Source organism: Anas platyrhynchos, chromosome 5 (assembly GCF_047663525.1).
Source record: "Anas platyrhynchos isolate ZD024472 breed Pekin duck chromosome 5, IASCAAS_PekinDuck_T2T, whole genome shotgun sequence".
Taxonomy (NCBI): Eukaryota; Metazoa; Chordata; class Aves; order Anseriformes; family Anatidae; genus Anas; species Anas platyrhynchos.
In genome coordinates this window covers 48,590,079-48,611,866 of record NC_092591.1, presented here as the reverse complement: position 1 = coordinate 48,611,866, position 21,788 = coordinate 48,590,079, and the positions used below count along the sequence as shown (strand labels likewise).

Below are 21,788 nucleotides of genomic sequence, written 5' to 3'. Positions count from 1 at the left end.
GTTAATAGTGAAGTAGAATCCTTTCCAGTGACAACAGTGGACCACAAATCTTTCCAGTCTTGCTCATCTTATTTTTGTCTTCAAGGGAGATAGAAAATAATAATAATAATAATAATAATGATAATAATAATAATAATAAAAATAAATAAAAATCAATGACAAAAAACCCCTATGTCATGAGGCACTGCAAGTTAACATGTGGGAAAGGATCCAGAGATAGTGGAAATTCTGCCCTAATTTATCCAGACCTTTATGCTGTTCCTGTGATAAGCACAAACTGAAAAAAAAAAGTTTCCAAAAATGGCTTGACACATGTAGATATTCTGTGAACACCATTCCTGAAGCTGATATAAATGTAATGGAAGGTGAGATCACTTCATTTACAAAGGCGCTTTTACAAATCATCACCATTTCCTGGGTAAGTACTGCCCTGAGAGTTTTTGGTATTACAGTTCATGATTTTAATGCTTCTCTTTACTTGTCTGACATCTTTTGGGGATATGTACACTTTCATCTTTCCAAACTGTGGACTTGGATACAGCTTACTTCAGCCATTGAAGGAATTCCAGAGGGTGTCCTAATGTAAGGTAATTCAGATTTTACTGTATGATTGCAGGGAAATGTAGATGTCTCTCGTCACTGGAACGATTAGTGGTGTACAGCAGAACCTTCTTAGTCTATCTGAAGGCTACAAAAAACACTAAGTGCAAACTGAACAACTGCCTATGAGCAGTAACGATAGAAACCGTGTTGAAGCACAAGGTGAATGTGTTCTGTCACATTTAGTTTTCTCGGAGTATTTTGTACTGGAAGACTACACACATAAAATGTGAGCTGTCTTGAGAATTAATTAATTCTGTATTAATTTCAGTTCTACCTACACTTGTCCGAACTTGTTGGGGAGCAAGGAGGGATGGGCAAGTGTTGTGGGGCAGGCGTATGTGAGGCACGGAGGCTTGAGGTTTTGATTGAATAGATAATTAAGGTATCTGTCTTCAGCATAGACAATAAGGAGTTTTATTTGGTGAGCACTAAATATGCATACAAAATGCAGAATGAGCTAAGCAATTTAAAAGTTTTAATAGTTCTCTCTGGATATTATGCAGAAACCAGTAGAAACCAAGGGGAAGCTTTCTGTTAATTTTATTCAATTTCGGACTAGGAATTAGAAGAAATTGAAATTAAAAATCAAGGAAATTTAGGCAAGTCTTTGTGTTTTGGAACTTCATCTAGTGAAAAGATTTCCAAATGACTGCTTTGTGGAAGTGATTATTAAACCTATAAATTGAGCAGCTGCAAAGCAATAATGACAATGAAAGGTTTTATATTTCAGTAGTGCTCTTTGTCATTTACCTTATGACCAAGTAATAATAAGCAAAGCAATGTTGTTGGTATTTTTTTAAGCAGGAAATGAACAGATTCAGCTGTTGATTTTATTAAGTTTCAGTGACTTCTCTGGAATTGAATCAATACTGAATAAAGGATGTAAAGTGCATTACTGTTAGCACCCCAAAGTGTAGCTTGTAAGGATGAATTGGGGTTTACCCCTGAATTTTTTTCCTTGAGTATGGCTGTACTGACATTAGTTCTACATGCACAGTTACATATAAAATGCTGTTTTCATGAATGAATGTGATTATTATTTCTCACCATGGAGGACTAAATATCTTTGTCATATCCAGTCTTTAAAACCATGGAACAGTGCTGAACTCTCAGAGCCACGGAGAATTTCTCTACTTTCAGTATCTCTACTTTGAAATTGTAGTGTCTCATCTGATGCAATTCCTGCATTTAAGAACCAAATTTCCTTCACTTCAGACTCACGCTGATGGAATCAGAGTCTGGATACAGTTCTGTAAAGCTGTATGAAGCTGGTAAATGGTTACTTTATTGCATTCTAAAAGCCTTTTCCTTAGGGTTTTGGAAGAAAGTAGGTTCATGGCAACAGGAATGAATGGTCAGAAATACCAGCTACTGGAACTGATGTTCCTAAATCAAATCTGTTAGCAAATTTATGTGATAAAAATACTTTTTTTTTTTTTTTTTTTTTAGAAGGAATCTGCTACTCATAGGCAGATTAACAACAATTAAAGCGATTATTGCTATTTTAAAATAATGTCATATTTTTTGAATTATGCTTCTATTTCATCTAACGATGTTTTGATCAATTAGATGTCATAACCTTACTCCATAAAACCTATGGGAAAGGATTGAACAGCAGGAACTTCCTGCAGCTCAAGCTTCTTTTGATACAAAAGGGGCGCAGCCTACTGTCACTGCGCAGTCATTGTCTGTTGTGACAAAAGCTGGGTTTTGAATGTCCAGGGACTTCAGTATTATTGCAGGGATCCTCTGAAGAGAATGAGACTATTTTAAATCCCACAGGTAGGGCAGAATGACTTGGTCTGAGGGAAAAACCTGAATTTTACTGGCTGCTCTGCCACTGCTAATGGCCTGCCCCTGTGCACGGCACTTGCTTAGGTGGAACTGAAATGCCATCAGAAGTCACATACTTGTTTGCATTGGTAGGGAGAGGACTTTGCTGGGTAAGTTCTGTTTTTCTGTTCATTCCTTTCTCATTCCTAACATACCTCTTCCTGACTGAGCGAAGTAGCTGGAGAAGGAAAAATAAGGTACTTCCCTCTTCTTGACTGCCTAAAGAGGCAATCCTACAGCCCTAAAAATAAACAAGGAATCTGAAACAGAAGTCTTGGTGAAATTCTGGCCCTCCCTCAGTGGGATTTTTGCCATGGATTTCAATGAGTTCAGGACTTCACCTGATATGTTGGCCAACCCTAAAGTTTCATTGGTTTGGGTCAGTTGTGCCAGCCACGTCTTGTTCTGTTTCCCAGAATAGCCACTTTGATAAGGTATTTACCATTTACAAATATGGAATGGATCCTTTAGTGAGCACTTAACATTACAGAGTAGCTGTCATTTAAAAACACGGCAAACACTTTCATGAAACTTCTTGTAGGGGTTATTTTTAGTTGCTTGTTTCAGATTGATGATGGCCCTCTAAGAAAAAGGCAAATTTAAAAATGCCACTAGGGAATAAATGTAGCATATGAAGGAATGAATGTTCAGGAGCTAGTTTACTGTTTGAGTACTGACATTGTAACTGGTAGGCACATGCGATTAATTTGTTTTTAACAAATAGAATTTCTAGAAGGTAATTCGTCCCCAGAAGACAGGGAGTTATACCTGCTGAAATCCATGTAAGAGCTGAATGTGCATCCTTTCGCTGAACTTACCCCATGATCACCAAGTCAAAGAACAGAACAGGACTCTGAGGCTATATTGGAGGAGATTTCTCTTCTGGAAATCAAGACTGAACGTCTTCATTCATTTGGTTCAATAAATCTATTCAAGTAGAAACTTGTGTGGATACTTAACATGCTTTCTAATATTGAGGCTGTATAGACTTTGCTATTTAGGTTCAGTCTTTTTCCTTTTTTTTTTCTTCTTCTTTTTTTTTCAGCAATTTGCTGCCTAAAAGGTGGAGAGTTGCTTCTGTCCTATTCCATTCCATCTACTCCCTCCCCTCTCCTCTCTCAAATTACTGTTTTGCAGCCACAGCTGTGAGGCACCATGTGTGATGATGATGAAACCACTGCCCTTGTCTGTGACAATGGTTCTGGGCTTTGCAAAGCTGGGTTTGCAGGAGATGATGCCCCAAGAGCTGTATTTCCATCCATTGTTGGACGTCCTCGACATCAGGTCTGTTGGTACCAAAATGGAAGCTCTGTCTGCTCTTGTTTTTGAGACCTGTGGCAGTGACAAAAGATCAGTAATATTCAGACAAACCTCCCATCCACATCTGTGGGAATTTAGCTTAAGAACCGGTGGATTGAGCTGCATGCCTTTAATACTGTTAGGTGAATTTTTCAATCCATTGGAAAAGGTAGTCTTCAACTATAAAACGTTGACTATAGGAGCACATAAGTGTTTTAATGACCTGGAGGTGTCTTTTGGGGGAAAAAAGGAACACAAGTCTTGCTGGATTAATTAATACTTGCTGTATCAATACAAAGAAAAAAAGCAGAATGCTGCTAACATGAGGAACCAAATGAATAATAGGAGGAAGTTCCTTTTATTGTTCTATTAAACAATAGCAGGGCCCATTAACCTTCCAAAAACATCTCTAGCACATCACTTAATCAACTCAAACAGGACTAGTATGGATAAATGTAGCTTTTCATGAACTTGAAAAAGGTCTTGTTGTTTAATTAGTTTTCTAACAGTTCCTTTAGAAAAAGAAGCTGCAGGTTTTCATTCATTTTATTCTTAACTGAGTCAGATGTTAAATTTCTGAGGTGTAAAAACCCTTCCCTTGAAGTTCTCTGTGTTCTTTTGCTGAGTTAAATAAGCTTGATTTGACGGGTGTAAAATATTTAGCATTTTAAGGAAGGCATTTTGATCAACTCTATGAGTTATTAAAGTTTAAATGTCAGTTGTTGAAAACATGTCCATTCTTTAACTTCTAGAATTGCTCACTGACTTTTATTAGTGATTAGAGCTGGCAGGTAATTTTGCACAGTGAAGCAGTTCAGTGACTGCATTATTAAATCTTTGGAATTAAAACATATCCAGGAGAAAATTAAATATTTTTGTGCTAGTTGCTGAATAACATTGTACATAGCATATTATGTTATTTGGGGCAAGTATGGTAGAATTCCTAATGCAAACATGGTGAACTTGCTAAAACTATTGTTTAATAAGTTTTCTTTCAGAAAATGCCTTTGTTAAACATTTTACAAAAGAACATTAATCTTCAAAAATTTTCAAAACCAAGTGTTTTTCATTTTACCTGTGTTCTAAACCAGTCCTCCAGCAAGGAAGAGTCTCACCTTAAAGGCAGCAGTGGAATTGCCTAGACACAAAGTGCAAGCAAATATGTAAAGCCAATCTGGGGAGCCAAAAAAAAAAATAAAAAAAAAATTATTCCTTTTTCACCTATAATTCCTTTCATGTATTTCTTTGTGAAACTGCAAAGGATCCACCTCTTCTAGAGAAACTGTGAATTTACTGATACCTGTCTAGAGTGGGCTCCTGCACAGGTACTAATTGTGCCCAGTGTGAGATATCGGACTTCATTTCTGAAGCTGCCTTGTGCTTTCTGGTGGGTTTGTCAAAGGGGTTAATATGGAGTAGATGGTTACCGATAAATTCGCATTTTTAGTGAATTAGTTTCCTGCCCATTTTTGGCTTTGTGGAGGTACATGCTAGAGCATCGGTAGCAGTAGCAAGTAAAGTATTTCACATGGAGTTTTAACTTAAAAATTATAATCTCTGTACTGTGCATGATAAACTGCACTAATATTAGAACAACATACTTTACAGGGTGTTATGGTTGGAATGGGTCAAAAGGACAGCTATGTAGGGGATGAAGCACAAAGTAAAAGAGGGATCCTGACACTGAAATATCCCATTGAGCATGGAATCATCACTAACTGGGATGACATGGAAAAGGTGGGTGTTAATTTTTAATATAATTTCAATGAAGAATCATGTTATCATGTTAAGACAAAAATAATAATAAATAAATGCCATAATCCTTCTTGCAAATGAGAGGAAAAGTCCATGAAGAATTTATAATCTCAGTCTAGTGCAATATGTTGGTCCAGGAGTCCAGTTGTTAATCAGGTCTTGGCACTTCTAGAATTGTTACTGTTTTAAAAAGTCAACATTTATTAGGTTTGGCAGTAGGTTATAAAAGTATTTTTTGATTTATAATTACTATTTTCAGTCCTGAAGTCCATACTGAGGCAGAACTTGATGTGATGATGATAGGAAGTAGCTTAAGTAACAACCATACAGGTTGCCATTCATCAGATGTGAATCAGAGAAACATTAAAGATATATTCCTTCAGTTGGGATCAAAACTGAGGCAGGGGGATGATTTTTCCTTCTCAGTTCTTTCCTACATGAACAAGATCATGGGTGATGCCCACGTGTTGTGCTGTGTAGGATGTTTTCGCTGCCAGTTAAAGAGGAGAGGACAGATTTGGGCTTCCTGTCCCTATACTAATTATCTGAGTAGAGGGCTTTTGTTCATGAAGCATGTTTTCCTGTAGCCGATTCCAGTTAGATTTTAACATCTGTGTGGTGATAAGGCTGCTGTATTCCCTGTCAGGCACAGCTTTTTTGGCATTCAGCCTGCATAATGGCTTTTTGTGAAATGCCTATCTAAGGATGCCTCAGACCTGGCGTGGGCAATGAGGTGTGCTCATGACAAGCACTGGAGAGGGCACTCTTACTGTGCAAAGTCTCTCTCATGTCCCAGGTGTCCTGGTCTGTGCAGTAAGCGTCTGTCTGTTTGTGGAAATGCTGTACATCTGCTGTAGGGGCAGGATCGCAACTCAGTCCTGTGCCATCTCCAGGTGGAGTGCTCTGAGAAGAGATGAAAACAACACAAGACAATGCTCCTAGTCATGTCTTCCTGTGGAAAACACCACTGAAAGGAAGACACAGGGCCTGTAGTACCCTGTGCTTGCATTTGCTGAGATGAGGTATAGCTGTATACCTAACATCAGATAATTCAGCCATTGTGTTGTGGTCATAAACCCAAATTGCTAAGTGCAGTGTTCCAGATGAACAGACTGAAGTTGATACAGAAGCAATGGGAGTTTCTGAGTTCATATTTGGAGATAAATTGCCCACCTACTCCTCTAGATGGAAGCATAGTATTTGCATTTCATTATTGCACTCCTTCTTGGGAGGGAGGGCACCTTGCTTGTTTCTGCAGAGTAGGATATATAGGAATGAGAATGTAATTCCCATTACATTGTTCTTCCTAATATTTGCTTCCTGCTTCCTACATCAAGTAGGAAAGTTTATTTACCTTAAAAAAATAAATAAATAAAGTGGAGGTCACTCTTGTATGTTCTTCTCTCGATGTTTGGTCTCTGCATCTAAAATTTCACCGGTGTGTTACATATACTGGTATTTGTTCCCTTTCTGGGTAATGCTGGATACTGGAGTAGGCTGTATAAAATGTAGTCAGGAAAGGGTATTAAAGGAGGTAAAAATGCGGCATGTGCTTTATTTACTGTAGTGTGCTGCAGTGTAGCCTATTGCCCAGACCTCCCCCTTCTTAGGGGAATGGCCTCCAGGGGTGTTCTGTGGTAGAGGCTTCAGACAGTGCTGGAATTTGAATAATGACAGGATACTGTATGGGTTCTTGTGGTTTGAACATTTTTTTTTTCTTCCTCTTTTTCTTTATCATATAAGTGGGTGAAGGAATTAATTGTGAAAGTGAATTCCTAGCTCAAACTTTCTTCAGACATACAGCTTGCAAAATGCAGTAGCTGGGAAAGATGCCCCCAAATGGAATTGTTCTCAGACTAGGAGTGGGACAGAAAGCGAAGGCAGTTTTCAAATAAAAGAGCAACAAACAGAAAAAGAAGGAAGCATGAGATAAAGGCAGTGAGAGATGAGAACGGTGTTGCTAACTTTTGTGGTTGTTGCAAATAAAGAAATATATATATGTAAAATATATATAACATTTTATATAATGTATTTATTGCGTATATATATTTTTTCTTATGGTCCCTCTTGATTCAGTCAGCTGTATGATCCCATTGAAATCTCAGTTTCCACTGAAGCTCAGTAAAACACGTGTGCATGCTTTTCTGGCTGAGAGAAGTTCTTAAATGTAATTCCCAAAGTTTTGATGCTATGGATATATTTTATCCCCATGTTTTTTAAAGCAGTTGCAGGGTTTTGATCCAAATTTTGAATTTCTTTTGCATACTTGGCAATAAAAGTACTGAAAAACATCATGCTGTAGAATAAACAAGAAAATTACTGGGGGACATGCCAAAAAAAAATGGGACAGAGGCATAACAGTGCAGCGCCTAGCCATCCACACATGACAAAAAGAGGGGGGTCACTGAGCGAGTGAGTAAGCACGAGCGTGTGTGCATGTATGTGAGAGGAAGAGAGAGCAAGGATGCTGCAGGATGCACAGACACTCGTGTGAATCAAGGGCAGAACGTGTAGGCAATGAAATGGAGCATTCTTCTTCTCATGTGCTTCAGTTCACAATATTCAAATTGGGAGTGCTCCGTTTTCCACGGGATAATAATACAGGGCATTGTACATCACTGTTAATTTGTTCACAGCTACTGAGCTGACAATGTATGGGAGGAGAAGCATTAGAATGGAGCGATTTCTGGCTCTGATGACTACATAAATGTTTAAGTGTTAGAATAATCCTTCCTCAGTAATTTCTCTTTGCTATTGTGCCTGCTGCTTAAATTTAATTCTTTTGACCTATTAAAATCAACACTAGGCTATTCTTGTTTCTCGTGGAATGTCATTATCCATTACAGTTATGACTATCATTAGATCAAATCTATTGATTTGTACAGTGCCTAATCCTGCCTGGTTTTAAGGAAAAACTTGCAACATGCCAGAGATTTCAGCAGGGTCCTAGTTTATTCATACAGGTTTCTTCACTGTTGAAATCTTCAGTACTTTCTTAATTATGTATGGATTGAGGTTTCCTTCTCTGTCCTCAGTTAAGTCTCTCCTGTCTGGAATTGCAGGCTTTTTATTCTCCTTATATCTGACACACATTGTCCTTTTTTTAAACTTTTACATGATTACTTTGTTTTTTTCAACTTCCCCGTCTTTGTTTTCTGAACCTGCAAGTGGAGGATGGCCTACATCCCCACCCCAAGCCTCAGTTGTGGAAACATCTTTTTGTTTTGTTTTGTGGTAGTTTTTTAAGGGAACTGAGAAGGAATGGAATTTTTTCTCAGGGCTCATAATTTTCTTAATGAGTAATTCCAGCTCTGGACAGCTGCTGACTTTGTAGATGTTTCCAATTTAGATAAGATCTTTTTTTCTATTTAAATTCATTTTGGAGCCTGATAATACTTGTTTCTAGGATATTAATCAAGTAAACTTACCTATAAACCTGATGTATTGTGCTTAGAAATAAGTTTCTTGGGTCAAACAAAACTGGAATATGATTAAAAAGAGGAAAAAATAAGTACAGGAAAGAATTAAATGTGAAGATGAAAATATTTCATCATGTTACTGAATGATCTCTCTTTGAGCTGGCATCAGGAAAAAAAAATCCCTTGAGTTTCTCATAGCCCCAGTCTTCAGACAATAAGGGCCTTGATGTATCAGAAGAACAATCAAAGCCATTATTGTTTGATCAGGTAATGCCTTCCAACATGAAAAATACTATGGTGCTTTACAGAAAATAAGAAATGTGGTTACTCTATAATAAATGAAAGTTTGATTCAGGGTTTACTGGATGGAATATCTGTGGAAAAAAAGGCTTTTGATTTTTGTGGAAATAATTAGATTTATAAAGACCATATTGGCAATGACTTGCAACTGGATATCTGCCTCCAAGCAGCTTGAAGTGGAGAAGTCTCTCCAGATCTGGCAGTTCAGTGCTTGGCTGTGCTCCAGTGCCAGAGCACTGGGGCTGGCAATTCAGCAGTGCTTCTCTTTACTGGGGATGATCCATCATCTGCGTGGGGAATCCTACCTGGCAGGACTCCCTTGTGTATGCTCTGCTGTTACATATGGTAAAATCCCAGTGGTTTTGGTTCTGAAATAAAATAGAATGGAATTTAGCACATTCAATTTTGCATGCTTTTTCTCTGTTTTAATACGTCTGTAGAAAATTCACTTGGACTGTGTCTGAAAAACTTTTAATGTAGTTCTGTTATTTGCACAGAAGGAATACTTTCCAGACCATTTTTCTGAGCAGTTTTCATTTCAGATTTGGCATCATTCTTTCTATAATGAGCTCCGCGTTGCACCAGAAGAACACCCTGTGCTGCTCACTGAGGCCCCCTTGAACCCGAAGGCAAACCGTGAAAAAATGACTCAGGTAATGGTCCGATGTCAAGTGGGAATGCTGCACTGTGGATCATTTCTGCATAGAAGCAGCCATGGTATACGTAGTCCTGGATGTTCAGCTTTCTTAATTTGGGAGATACAGACCTTAGGGTTAGTATTTGAGCATGCTGTTTGAACCATGATGAGAGCAAAAGTTTCTGCTACATATTAGTTCTCTGAATGTCCCTAAAATGATTTGTTCTTGCATGTAGCAGCATTCTATGTACAACTAGCCTCTTAGTAGCTGTAAGTGATTTTCTTTGTTTACAAGGCTGTGTGTGTGTGGCTCGGTATGTGGGGAAGGTGTGGACAGGAGACCAAAGCAGCTCCTCTTCCATTAAGTGACTTTCAGTGCAGCGGTTTGTGAGTGCTGCACGCTCGTCACCTACACTTTGGATCAGTGACACCTATTATATGTCTACCTCTGGCTACAGAGACTGAGTTTGTAATAGCCCAACACCTTAGCTTAAGCTGTAGAAACTATTGCTTTTCTACTCTGAAGAATGTCACTTTCTCAACACTTTTACCTCATAGTGCTCATTATCACAATATCAGAATTGTTTTTTTTTTTTTTTTTTGAAGATGTTTTAAAGGCCATGTGCACATAATTGTGGATCTCCTAACAAGCACATCTTCAGGGACCGGGGAAAAAGTGTTCAAAAAGTAGTCTTTGTTCTGGCTTGGGAAAATGGATTATGTAGAAGCATTCAATCTGAAAGGATGCTTTGCTAAACATTTCTGTAGTCAGACATGCCCAGTCTGATTTAGCAAACTCATCTCAGAACCAAATGTAGACCTCTGAAGCCTGTGTATTTTAGAGCAGCTTTCTGACCTAAAGTCCATGTTGTAGATTTAACCAGTAGTGTAACCAGAGATAAATGTTATTTAAATACAGATATAGGTGTAAAGTCATCTGGGAAAATCAAGTATGGCCTTGAGCTTCCTTTTGTGCACATTTCTGGTGTATATTGAATAGGAAGATTATGCATTAATTTAGTAACAGTGTAAATAAACTAATTAAGTAGTGAGCATGACAGCACACGTTACTGGGAGATAATACAACTGGGAGATAATAAATAACAACAAGACATAAGAAAAACCTGGTTTATAGCAACCAGGAAGTGTGGTTTTTACAGTAGACATGTCTAGGACTGTTTCTTTGTCATTATGCTGTGATGATAAATCCTGTTTTCAAGATTGTTTAAAGGCTTACTGTTTATTGCTTATTGCATTAAATTCATTACAGTAATTAACTATGAAATATTGTAATTAATGCATTCTTTAATTGACAGCATACTTTTCATTAAAATACATTTACTGGCAAAGGTATTAGTTTATGAAATGCAAAGTCTAAATGTAATCCCCTGATTCCAGTGGCTCCGCACTTTTGACAGACAGGATGGTGAGATGTGGTCATAGCAGTGCTTCTGGCAACGGGGTGACACTGCCTAGGCTACACGGCATTGGTTTTAGAAAGAATAAAGCCACTCCCTGTCCTCCCTTAATGGCTTTCCTTAGCAGAGTTCCAGTGGAAGGCCAGCTGGGAACGAATAACATTCCTTCTGGTCAGATAAAATGTCAGTGTATCTGACATGGAATGTGGAAAGCACTGAAGCTTTCTAGAGTAGAGATGGGGGACAAGATGAGAGACCATGGTTAAGGTTACCATAAGGAGAAAACAAACTGTTGTGATTGCAGGGGGCAGAGTGAGATGTCATGGGTTTAAACCAGACCAAGTGAGGTTTTAGCTAGACACCAAGAAAGGCCTTACAATATTAGGGACAGTGTGTCACTAGATTTGTTTGCCAGAGGAATCTGAATGCCCCAGCAGTGGAATTTCTGAGACAGAACAAAAGCTATGTCAGGAATGGTTGACTCTTCCTTGATTTGGGAATAGAGATTATTCCTTGTAGTTTCTTCCAGTGGTGTCTCCTACAAATCTTACATATATATATATGTATACACACACACGTGTATATATATAAATATATATATAAACATATATATAAATATATGTCAGACTGCTGTGTTGTTGCATTCCTTCCATCAAGGTGAAAAAACATCACTTTCAGTGAATATTACTAGTAAAAAAATGACCTAGTTTGAGGTTAATGGAAATGTATCCACTGACTTCAGTGATTTTTATGAAACCGTAAAGAAAATGTAGTGTGCTGTTCACAGAAGAGCCATGGGTCAGGAGGCGACTTGGGAGTAGTAACTGGCAGTATTTATTTAAGAAAAAAAAGATTGTCTTTTCAGATACTCTTAGTGCAGATCCTAAAGGTTTGCAAATCTTTAATTACAGATTATGTTTGAGACGTTCAATGTGCCAGCCATGTACGTAGCAATTCAGGCAGTGCTGTCTCTGTATGCATCTGGACGAACTACTGGTGAGTCTCTCTGGGCGTCGTATTGTCCACCTGTCCTTCCCTTGTGTACGTGTGTGCACGTACACAGACGTCTTGATTGTGTATCACAGACATCAGATGTGTATTAAGAAAGGTTGATAGCTGTATGGAAACTGAATGTACGGGTATGGATCTTAAGTCTTTCTGCTTCAAAAGATCAAGTCAATTCAACTACATGAGCAGATGAAAGATGATACAGCTTGATACTGCCGTTAATTACACAGCATAGAGAAGAGGCTGTATCTTAACTGGATTGTTCCAAATCTACAGATCCTTCTTATTCACTTCAAGCCTCTCTATTGTTAAGCTCCATTCCCAGTAGAAGAAAAATACTGTTCAGTAGTTAAATGAAAATATTTCATTTAAGTGTTGAATTTCAATAACCTAACTTGATATCCATTGTTAAGCGATCATTAGAATTAGCATGGAGATCTATTCTTATTGCCATTTAGAATCTGATCAGGCATTAAGATGATAAATTACTTCTTAGCAACCCTTCAGTGTTGATATACTTTGAAAAAAAGAATTAGAATACCATCTGTCTTTGTAGCCTGATGCCATAGTATAATTCCGTATAAAAAGATCACCAGCCTACATGAATTATGACATGTCATAAATACTTGCTTTAGGTTTAAAACTCAACTGTTTATGTGTGTCTTTGATATCAGAAATGCTGTACTTATTTTAAGCGGAAAATATATACTTCTTTTTCTATTCAAGAATGTAAGTGATGTCTGTGCACAGATAAACAGTTGTTTTATTTTTTCCTCATGGAGTGATTTATTTTAATGGCAGACAGATTTTTGTGTACAGTTTACACATTATTTAATGTCTGTGAAGTGCTAGGGGTCTTCTGAAATGGAAGGCTCTGTATATGATTGTTACTGGTAGCATCTGTTCAGTAAGAACAATACAGTCAAACTGCTGAATGTTACATGTCTTTTCCCAGACAGTTACTTAGTTTGTGCTGACAACTTCATCTCACATGAACAGCATTTGATTTATAAGAATAACAGAACAATCATCATGTGAACATCTTGTTGTTGCATGTTTCAACTTAGAATATGGAGGATGTAGAGACGGTTTCAGTGAAAAATAACCACCTTTTCTTTTTCTTTCTCTTTTCAGGGATAGTTTTGGATTCTGGGGATGGTGTCACACACAATGTGCCTATCTATGAGGGCTATGCCTTGCCTCATGCCATTATGAGACTGGATCTTGCAGGCAGAGACCTGACTGACTATCTCATGAAGATCCTTACAGAGAGAGGCTACTCTTTTGTCACCACTGGTAATAAGCTGTGTTTTGTGTGCACTTTGCATGCATTCGCTGTGGTAGTTGTCTTATTACGCTGGAATCCTGTACCTGGCAAGATGCATCAAAATCCTTATCTCAAAGTTAACTAATGGATAGCTAATGGGATACTCCTGGCTTTGCCTTTCAGCACATGCTATTTCACTGACAAATTAACTGGTTGCTGGATTTGATATTACCTGTTCCACAGACAAAAGAACAAAGTTATTAGCTGGTAATGGATGAACCTCTAAAGATTTGATCAACATTTTGAGACATAAAAATTTTAACTTTAGACTTTATGGTATTCTCTAGTATTACATGTCTTTTATCTGTGGATGAGAGAATTTTGGTAATGGTAATGGAAAGTAACATAGCTGAGATAGCAGGGAGATCAGAATTCAATGGACTGTATGATCAACATGAACCCAGAGAAATGTGCCCAAGAATACCTGTTTCCTAGCTGTCATACTGTATGTTGCTTAAAAACTTGTTGGCTGTCTGCAGCGGAACGGGAGATTGTGAGAGATGTAAAGGAGAAACTTTGTTATGTGGCTCTGGATTTTGAAAATGAAATGGCAACTGCTGCTTCCTCCTCCTCTCTTGAAAAGAGCTATGAACTGCCTGATGGGCAAGTCATCACCATTGGAAATGAACGATTTCGATGCCCAGAAACTCTCTTCCAGCCATCCTTCATAGGTGAGACATGGCTTTTCTTTCTAGGGTTTTAACAGTCTGTGAAAAGAAGTATTTCTTAGAAAGTATAGGAAGCCTGCAGTTGTTGGAACTTAGGTATTTATTCTCAAATGCCTGTAAAAAAATGCAGCTTCTATTTACTTAATCAATTCTTTAGAAGCTGCTTCAAAAAGGTACTTGTCAGTTTGGATATAATAGAATTTTAAGACAGTTTCAACCTTTTATAAATGCAATAGAGACTGTTTAGAGAACTGTGAGAAGATCACTGCTTTTTATCTTGACTGATGTATAACTGCACAGTGCTGCTCATGTGTTTTATTTAATCTAGATTCTGCTTCTGTTTATTGTTTCATTATATTAATCTGTAATTTAATCTTATTAAAAATTCTGTAATTTAATCTTACTAAAAATCAAATGAAATATAATTTTCCAGTAGTTTAAAATCTGTAGTGTTAAAATTCCCAGGGATCAAGGTTGGTGCTAAACAAGGTTAGTATTGGAAATGTAGCTATGGCACTTATGATTTCCCAGATCACCAATCTCTGTCAAAATGTGTTTATTAGTTAGAAAAGTACAGTAATTAAAGATCGGGCTCTACTTGCAGAACTTTATCAGGCCTGTTTCTCTTCCTCAGAAAAAAAATGCTACCATAATTTAACTTTACTGTAGTGGCATTCTAGTTTAACTGACACCTCAAAATCAAAGTCGTCCAGTGAAATGCCAAGTGGGCTTCTATTTCTTACTAACAGCATCGTAAAAGGTTATCAATATGGAAAATTACTGCAGTAATAACTCTCTTTTTCTGAAATACTTCTATATTATTATTATTAATTATTTCACTTCAGGAATTATTTTTTTTTTAATTTGAAATTGTAGTAGGGATCTTTCTTCCTCATGTGCCTATTTTGCTAGTTTATTAGTCTGGCCCTATGCTGAGATGACAAAGAACGTGAGGAGTGTGCACTGTCTTTCTCCTTCCTCTCCTAAGCACCACATAGCTTTTTTTTTTTTTGTGGAGTTTTCCTAAGGGAGACAGGTGAGAGATATGATCTTGGACTAGTGAGCCTTCTTTTCATGTTAACAACTATATAAAAGAAGGGGGCAAAGAGAAATAACATGGTGAAAACTTCTTTCCACCCAGGGATGGAGTCGGCAGGTATCCATGAAACTACATACAACAGTATTATGAAATGTGATATTGACATCCGTAAGGATCTGTATGCCAACAATGTACTCTCTGGAGGAACCACAATGTATCCTGGTATTGGTGATCGTATGCAGAAAGAGATCACAGCTTTGGCTCCAAGTACCATGAAGATTAAGGTAATTTTTAACACTTGCTCCTACCCTTCTTCTGTTCCAAAAATAAATCTGAAATGTCCTTAAGAGAATATCCAGTTCCTGCATCAGGAGTCCCATTAAGAGAACTGTGTCTTGGACAGGTGGCCTTAAACCTCCTTTCCTTCTACCAGCCAAAGAAAGGCTGAAAGAGGGCTTTGAGAGGTAGGGATGAGCCTAGAGAAAAAGGAGGTATAAATACCAATGGGGAAATAAACAACTTGAGAAGCTACTGGGAATATTATTGACTTCAATGCTTGGCTAACAGTGAAAAGAGTGGAAGAAATTTCACTTAGAGGTTCTTCACTAATAAATTCAAAATCTAAGCAGTGTCCAAAGTATACAGCTTGTTAGCTATTTGAAAGGACCCTCCTAGCTTTGACTCAAGACAATGTATAGTGTACAGTGCTCTTGTATATTATAAGCTGTCTCTGTATATACTGCTGTTTGTCAACTGCACAATTGCTTTGCTTCGTTAATAAGCAGAGGATATGGCAAACTGAGAAAATTAGAGTTCAGTGGTCCTTTATTGTCACCTCTCTGTGCAATGGCCTCAAAATTTTTAATTATAGCTAGATTCGTAGTGCATTTTCATTGATGAATTTATTTCAAAATGGGCAAAATAGAGAGGATATTGAAAGTTGTTAACATGATTGGGTTTCCAACATTGTATATGTCATCCTTTACCAAGCTGCACATGTACTTGTGTTAAACAGTTAACTGGTGTTAACAGCTCCACAGCTGGTGGCACTTTGGACCTGCCAGGTCTGAGCACAGGACCAAGTCAGGTCTGTTCTGACTGACTTGGAGGGAGGACTTCTCTGTGGATGCTGCTGAAATAGCCACCTGAGACTTTAAGCAGTATTATGGCTTTATGCTATGTTAGTGCCCAAAGTGAAATCTGTGTGAAATTTAAAGCCAGTTTTTATCTTGCAACAGGCTGCATGCTGAATGGGCATGACTCCAAGTGGCAGGGATGGAAACGGGAACACGCAGAAGCAGTGGCATGCTTAATGTATTTTAAAAATAAAATCCTTAGATCATACTCTGCAATGTTTACTAGCAATCAAATTAGGTTAATCTTTTAAAGTTTTAAATTCTTTCTTAAGCTTGTAAATTTTGGAAGATGTTTTGTAGGACATCTCATGTTTTATGGGCTGAAATTATTTATTGGCTCATCGTAACAGCATCTCTATTGACTTGAGGTGGAAGGCAGAGAACATGGCAAGCTTTCTACCTCTTTGGTGCTTTATTTCAAGGCAGTTGCAGTGGTATGATGATAAGACTTTTACCTAGTTATTTCATCCAAAGAGATGTTACTGTGTTACCCACCTGTCAGTTTGTTTACAACAGATTGCACTTCTTTTCTAGATGATCGCACCACCAGAACGTAAATACTCTGTCTGGATTGGGGGCTCAATATTGGCATCGTTGTCCACTTTTCAGCAAATGTGGATCAGTAAAGATGAATATGAGGAAGCTGGCCCCTCTATTGTCCATCGCAAGTGCTTTTGAATACTTCTATCATGTACTGTCAGTGATAAGTAGTGCTGTTTCTCACATTATCTGCTCTCATTCACTCTGAGGGAATTACATGGTTTGGCTTTCTTCTACCTGTAATAAGGCACATTATAGGGGTGTCATACAAATTAGTATATTACTTTTAATTTTTTTTTTGCTAAAACGAGGCTAATGTTTCAGTGATGGGTGTTTTCCAAGATAAATAACAATTATAGTCATGGTTTTGTAGACATCCCCTTCCCAATTTTTATGTACTGAACTGCCATCCATTCAGGAGGCAGCACGTTACATCTGTATGTTAATCTCTGCTAATTGGTGGTGAGCCTAAAGTACCCACATAGAAAGTAATTCTTTCAAACTCAGACATAATGCAAGGTTTAAGTGCCACATATGGCTTAATTTATGTAGCTAAGTAGTAGATAGGACTTTTCTAAGGGGGGGGGGGGGTTACTTTACTGAAGATAGAGTGTATTTATGTGGGTGCTAGTGTGCACATTTTCTTTCAGTGGGGCTTACATGGATGTCTTTCCTTTGCATGCTGAAATTGTTTGGCAGGAGTCTTTTGTCTCCCTGTGACCACCACTCCCCAACAGTAATGAGTTTCAACAAGCTACAGTGACTTTTGCATTCACATGTAACAGATTAATTTACTTTGCATGTTCTTTTCTTCATCTCTTCCTAAGCAGTGAAATGATATTTCTTTTTACTTTTGCTGTGCTATGCTAAGGTAATGATTACTGAGTAAATAACCTTTTAAATATGTTATTAAAATTTTCTGGGTTTAATGGATCAATAAAAGTGTAATTACCCATGTAAGACTGATGTGGCTTACATTATTTTCATAGTGATGAGTTTATCTATTAAAGATAAAATAATAATTACTAAGTTCTAATTTAATTTTATTATGAAAATTGTTTCGTTCCCTCTGAGTTTTCTAGATAAACAATTTTTAAATGAAAACAGAATTGTTTCACAGTTTCCATAAAAATGTGTATCTTCTCGGATGACAAAGTTTCATAATGTTCTGTATTCAAGCCAGCTATAAAGGTCACATTTTCCTACTTCAGATATCAGGCAAGTAAGTTCTTTGTGATTCTGGATGCCTTAGAATTTGAATTGATAATGATGTAAGGTTTGATGTGTGTTTCATGATTTAAATCAAGCTTGTAAATCAAGTTTGATGCACTTGCACTGTGAAATACCAGTACATGTTTTTTGTTTTGTTTTGTTTGTTCGTCTTTTACTAAATGAATAATAGCAAGGCTTCAGGATGTTGTGACTTGCATTAAACACTGTAATGTGCTGGGGGCTGGGAGTAGAACCAAATCCAGAATTCCTGACTCCCAGACAACTGTTCCATCAGCTGGACAATGTGTGCTTATCCTCCCTCCCTCCTTCCCTTTGTCTTTCTCTGACTTCACTGTATTTTATATCTGTGCCTCCTAAAGCTGTGGTACATGGCCAGTAAAGACAATTTCCTTCTCTTTCTAAATATGGGGAAAAGATAAGAACTGGATTTACAGACTTGTAGTGTGTTTGCCTGAGTTAAACTGTTAGAAAAAGTGTATTTTTTTTCTGAAAATGTTCAGCTTTCACAGAAATAAATTTACTTTCCTTTTGATACAATGCTTTTTTAAAAAAAGTCACAGCATTCCAAAAGCATTGAGGAATCCTAGTGTGCTGTAAATAGTTTCTGTTATCCTTGGAGACAGCATAATGGACAGTGCCCAAGTGCCGTGGCTAAGGGCAGTAAATGAACAACTCGTCTCGAATTTTCTGGTGAGCAGTATCCATCTGCTCTTCGGCGAGTGCTCTGACACGGACAGTTAGCTGCCTGCTCAGCATCAGAGGGAATATTAGGCTGGTGCACAACCTGTTCTTATTGTGTTGTGTTCTGGCGTGGAGGTTTCTGCAGGACAGACTCCTGCGTGGGAAGGGGAGGAATGCAAAATGACGGTTGCCTTCATTCCAGAATTGCACTGTAAACTTGTAATTCTTCTTTCTTCATCAAAACGCTGGATGACATTTTGCCTTTGTTTCAGTTGTGCATTGCCAATGCGCAACTGATACATGCACGTTTCCCACGTAGGGAAGGGTTCATCAGTACTACTCTGCAAAGGCACTGCCTGACTTGAGTGTCACTTACTGGGGTTCTTCACAGATGAGTGAAATGCAACGTCAGCTTTGTAACACAGGTGAAACATCCACTGCCTTTTGAAAATGCATCTAATTAATGTCAATTCCAGCTGCAGGTAATCTCATTTCTTCATCTAAATGAACTGTTAATGGTAAAAGCTGGAAGACTTGGAAGGGAAAGATTCTTCAAAGGTTCGCTGTATGGTGCAGGGTAAGAGGTTGGCTTTTTCTTTCTTTTGAACAGCAGGCAGTTCAAATTGCCAGTATCCATGTGCTCTCAAGCAACTGTAAGCCATTGCAAATGTCAGCCTCTGAAATGAGTACTACTTCTATGTTTATTATCTTGGTCTAAGCTCATATGATTGCTATTTAAGTTGATAATAAACCAACTACATATGGGATTAGCACTGTTGACTGGCCTATAATCACCTCTCTGACCAATATAACTTACATTTTCATCTTGACCTTTTGTAGGTGTGATGTTCAACGGCATAAATTTATGTACGCAGATCTTTGGAATTCAGTTACTTTTGCAGTCCCCTGTAACATCAAAGCAAAACTCCATTCAGTTTGCTAATAAACTACTTGTCCTGATTTCAATATTAAAAATGAAGGATCTTATTTAGGATTTTAGGATAATCTACTAGGTTAGGCAGTTTCATCACCTCTTTTCTACAGAACATGTTCCAAGAGCCCCAGTGAAATACCTGTGTAGTGAAATACCTGGATTATTGTGTTTTTACCACAAAAACATGTTAAAAACAAACAAAAAACAAATAAACCCATGACATGAAATTGCATTACTTTCTTCTACATTTCTTGATGTGTGAAAACAAAGGATGCAACGCAGTACAGGCATCATAGCAAAAAAAAAAAAAAAAAAAAGATTATTGAAAAGTTTTTAAAAAGTGTCTGATGAAATGAAACATCAACAAAATGAAAAAGGGATTTCTAAGTAGTGTAGGCCGATTTTGGTCTTATAGACACGTTATCAGTTTAAACCCAACTGAATTATTTCATTTTTCTAATAATACAGCAAAATCAATCTTATGCGTTTCTTTACTGTAGTTGTAACCTGACTTTAATGTTAGTCTAATCTAGAATCTGAAGGTGAAATCAACTCAAAAGTAGAAATTAATCAAAACTCTCTGATACTTTTCAATTTTTTATTTTTATTCAACTACTGCATAAGAGAAGGTTAACAACTGAAATAAGGCAATGTCAAGTCAATTCTTACCCAGGTAAGTGAACTGTTATGTTCTCCCAAAATATGTTGCTGTAGCTTAGAATAAGCCATTCCAAACAGAAGGGGGCTTTGCATAGAGCAACAATGACATCACCTCATGTCCCAGAGTACATCTCTAGGAGAAGGACAAAGGCAAGGAAAAGAGAAGCCCAGCTCTCCTAATCATTGGATCTCCTTCTCCTCATCTGCTGTTATACCTTCCCTGTCCTTTCCATGTAGTGTTGAAAGTCCACGTAGTCCTGTGACCATCATTTGTATAAAACCAAAATTACCTTTGAATTTGTAATTTTTGTTACAAGGGCAGGTTCTTTGCATGTCAGATATTTGGAACTCTTCCCAATTTATAGGCTGCCCAGGTAGTAGCTCTATACATGTAACGTGTGTGGATATATATATATATATATATATATATATATATATATATAAATACATTTTTCAGAAACTAAGTAGCAAAGGAGGTAAACATGGCCTTTGCATACAACTGGAAGGGTTCTTTGGGCTTTTCTTCTCCCCTGCCTTCCACAGGTCTCCTTCTCTTACTCTCCAAAACAAAATTCTCTTCAGTCCTTGGTTGGCATCTGTAGCTCCTGGCGCAGCTGGGGCTGAGACGTGAGCTCTCAATGGTTCCAGTATGAATTCTCATCCTGCAGCTGACTTCTTTCTCAGCGTGGAAGAGCCTGATTATGCTTTGAATACCACCCTAACAATCTGCATGTGGAATATTATTCAAAATTAAAATGCATTTTGAAAATAGAATTAATTATGTGCTAAGAGCAAATACAGATAAAAATAAGTAAAATTATTAAGTTGTTTGTGTGATTTGGCAAACCTCTGCTTCTCTGAGAGGAAATTGCCTTAGCCACCATGCAAATCCTGCTTTTCTATACACAGTTGTACAGAATACTGAAGTGGCCCTACAGAGAGCTGGGAATACCTTAGCCAAGAAGATAGTTCACAGTTTGCTCCAAATGCTCACCTGCTGTTGCCAACTACTTTGTGTCTAGCATTTCACTTTAAGATTACCTTTAAACCCCCAGGAGTGCTGTTAACGCTCAGTCGTACCTATGCATGCCTCACTGTGATCTCGTGTGAAAAACTAGCTTGGCTGATGATAAATATCCTAAATTTGAGAGCGTTTCTGTGGATCTTAGTTGCTGTTATATCAACATAGTCACCAGTACCAAACATTCAGAACTTACCTGGTTCCTGAAATTGGCTTTGAAATTTGGTTTTCTAAGACAGTGGTTTTAGTCTTTAATGTTCAGACTTTCCTACAGCCA

At 37.6% G+C, this 21,788-nt stretch overlaps 1 protein-coding gene across 2 annotated transcripts; it reads left to right on the top strand.

Annotated features, from left to right (window-relative positions):
• The first annotated feature begins 269 nt into the window (after positions 1-269).
• On the top strand, positions 270-17,942 carry LOC101803316 (actin, alpha skeletal muscle B). Of its 2 annotated transcripts, XM_038180465.2 has the most exons (10): positions 396-418; positions 542-587; positions 3,574-3,720; positions 5,344-5,472; positions 9,752-9,862; positions 12,176-12,260; positions 13,407-13,568; positions 14,079-14,270; positions 15,409-15,590; positions 16,977-17,942. In XM_038180465.2, the coding sequence occupies exons 3-10, from the start codon at positions 3,592-3,594 to the stop codon at positions 17,118-17,120; spliced, it is 1,134 nt and encodes a 377-aa protein (XP_038036393.1). In that variant the 5' UTR covers positions 396-418; positions 542-587; positions 3,574-3,591; the 3' UTR covers positions 17,121-17,942. The 2 variants fall into 2 exon arrangements, with proteins under 2 accessions (XP_012958134.2, XP_038036393.1); XM_013102680.5 differs by lacking the exon at positions 542-587 and having other exon boundaries at positions 270-418.
• The last annotated feature ends 3,846 nt before the right edge of the window (positions 17,943-21,788 follow it).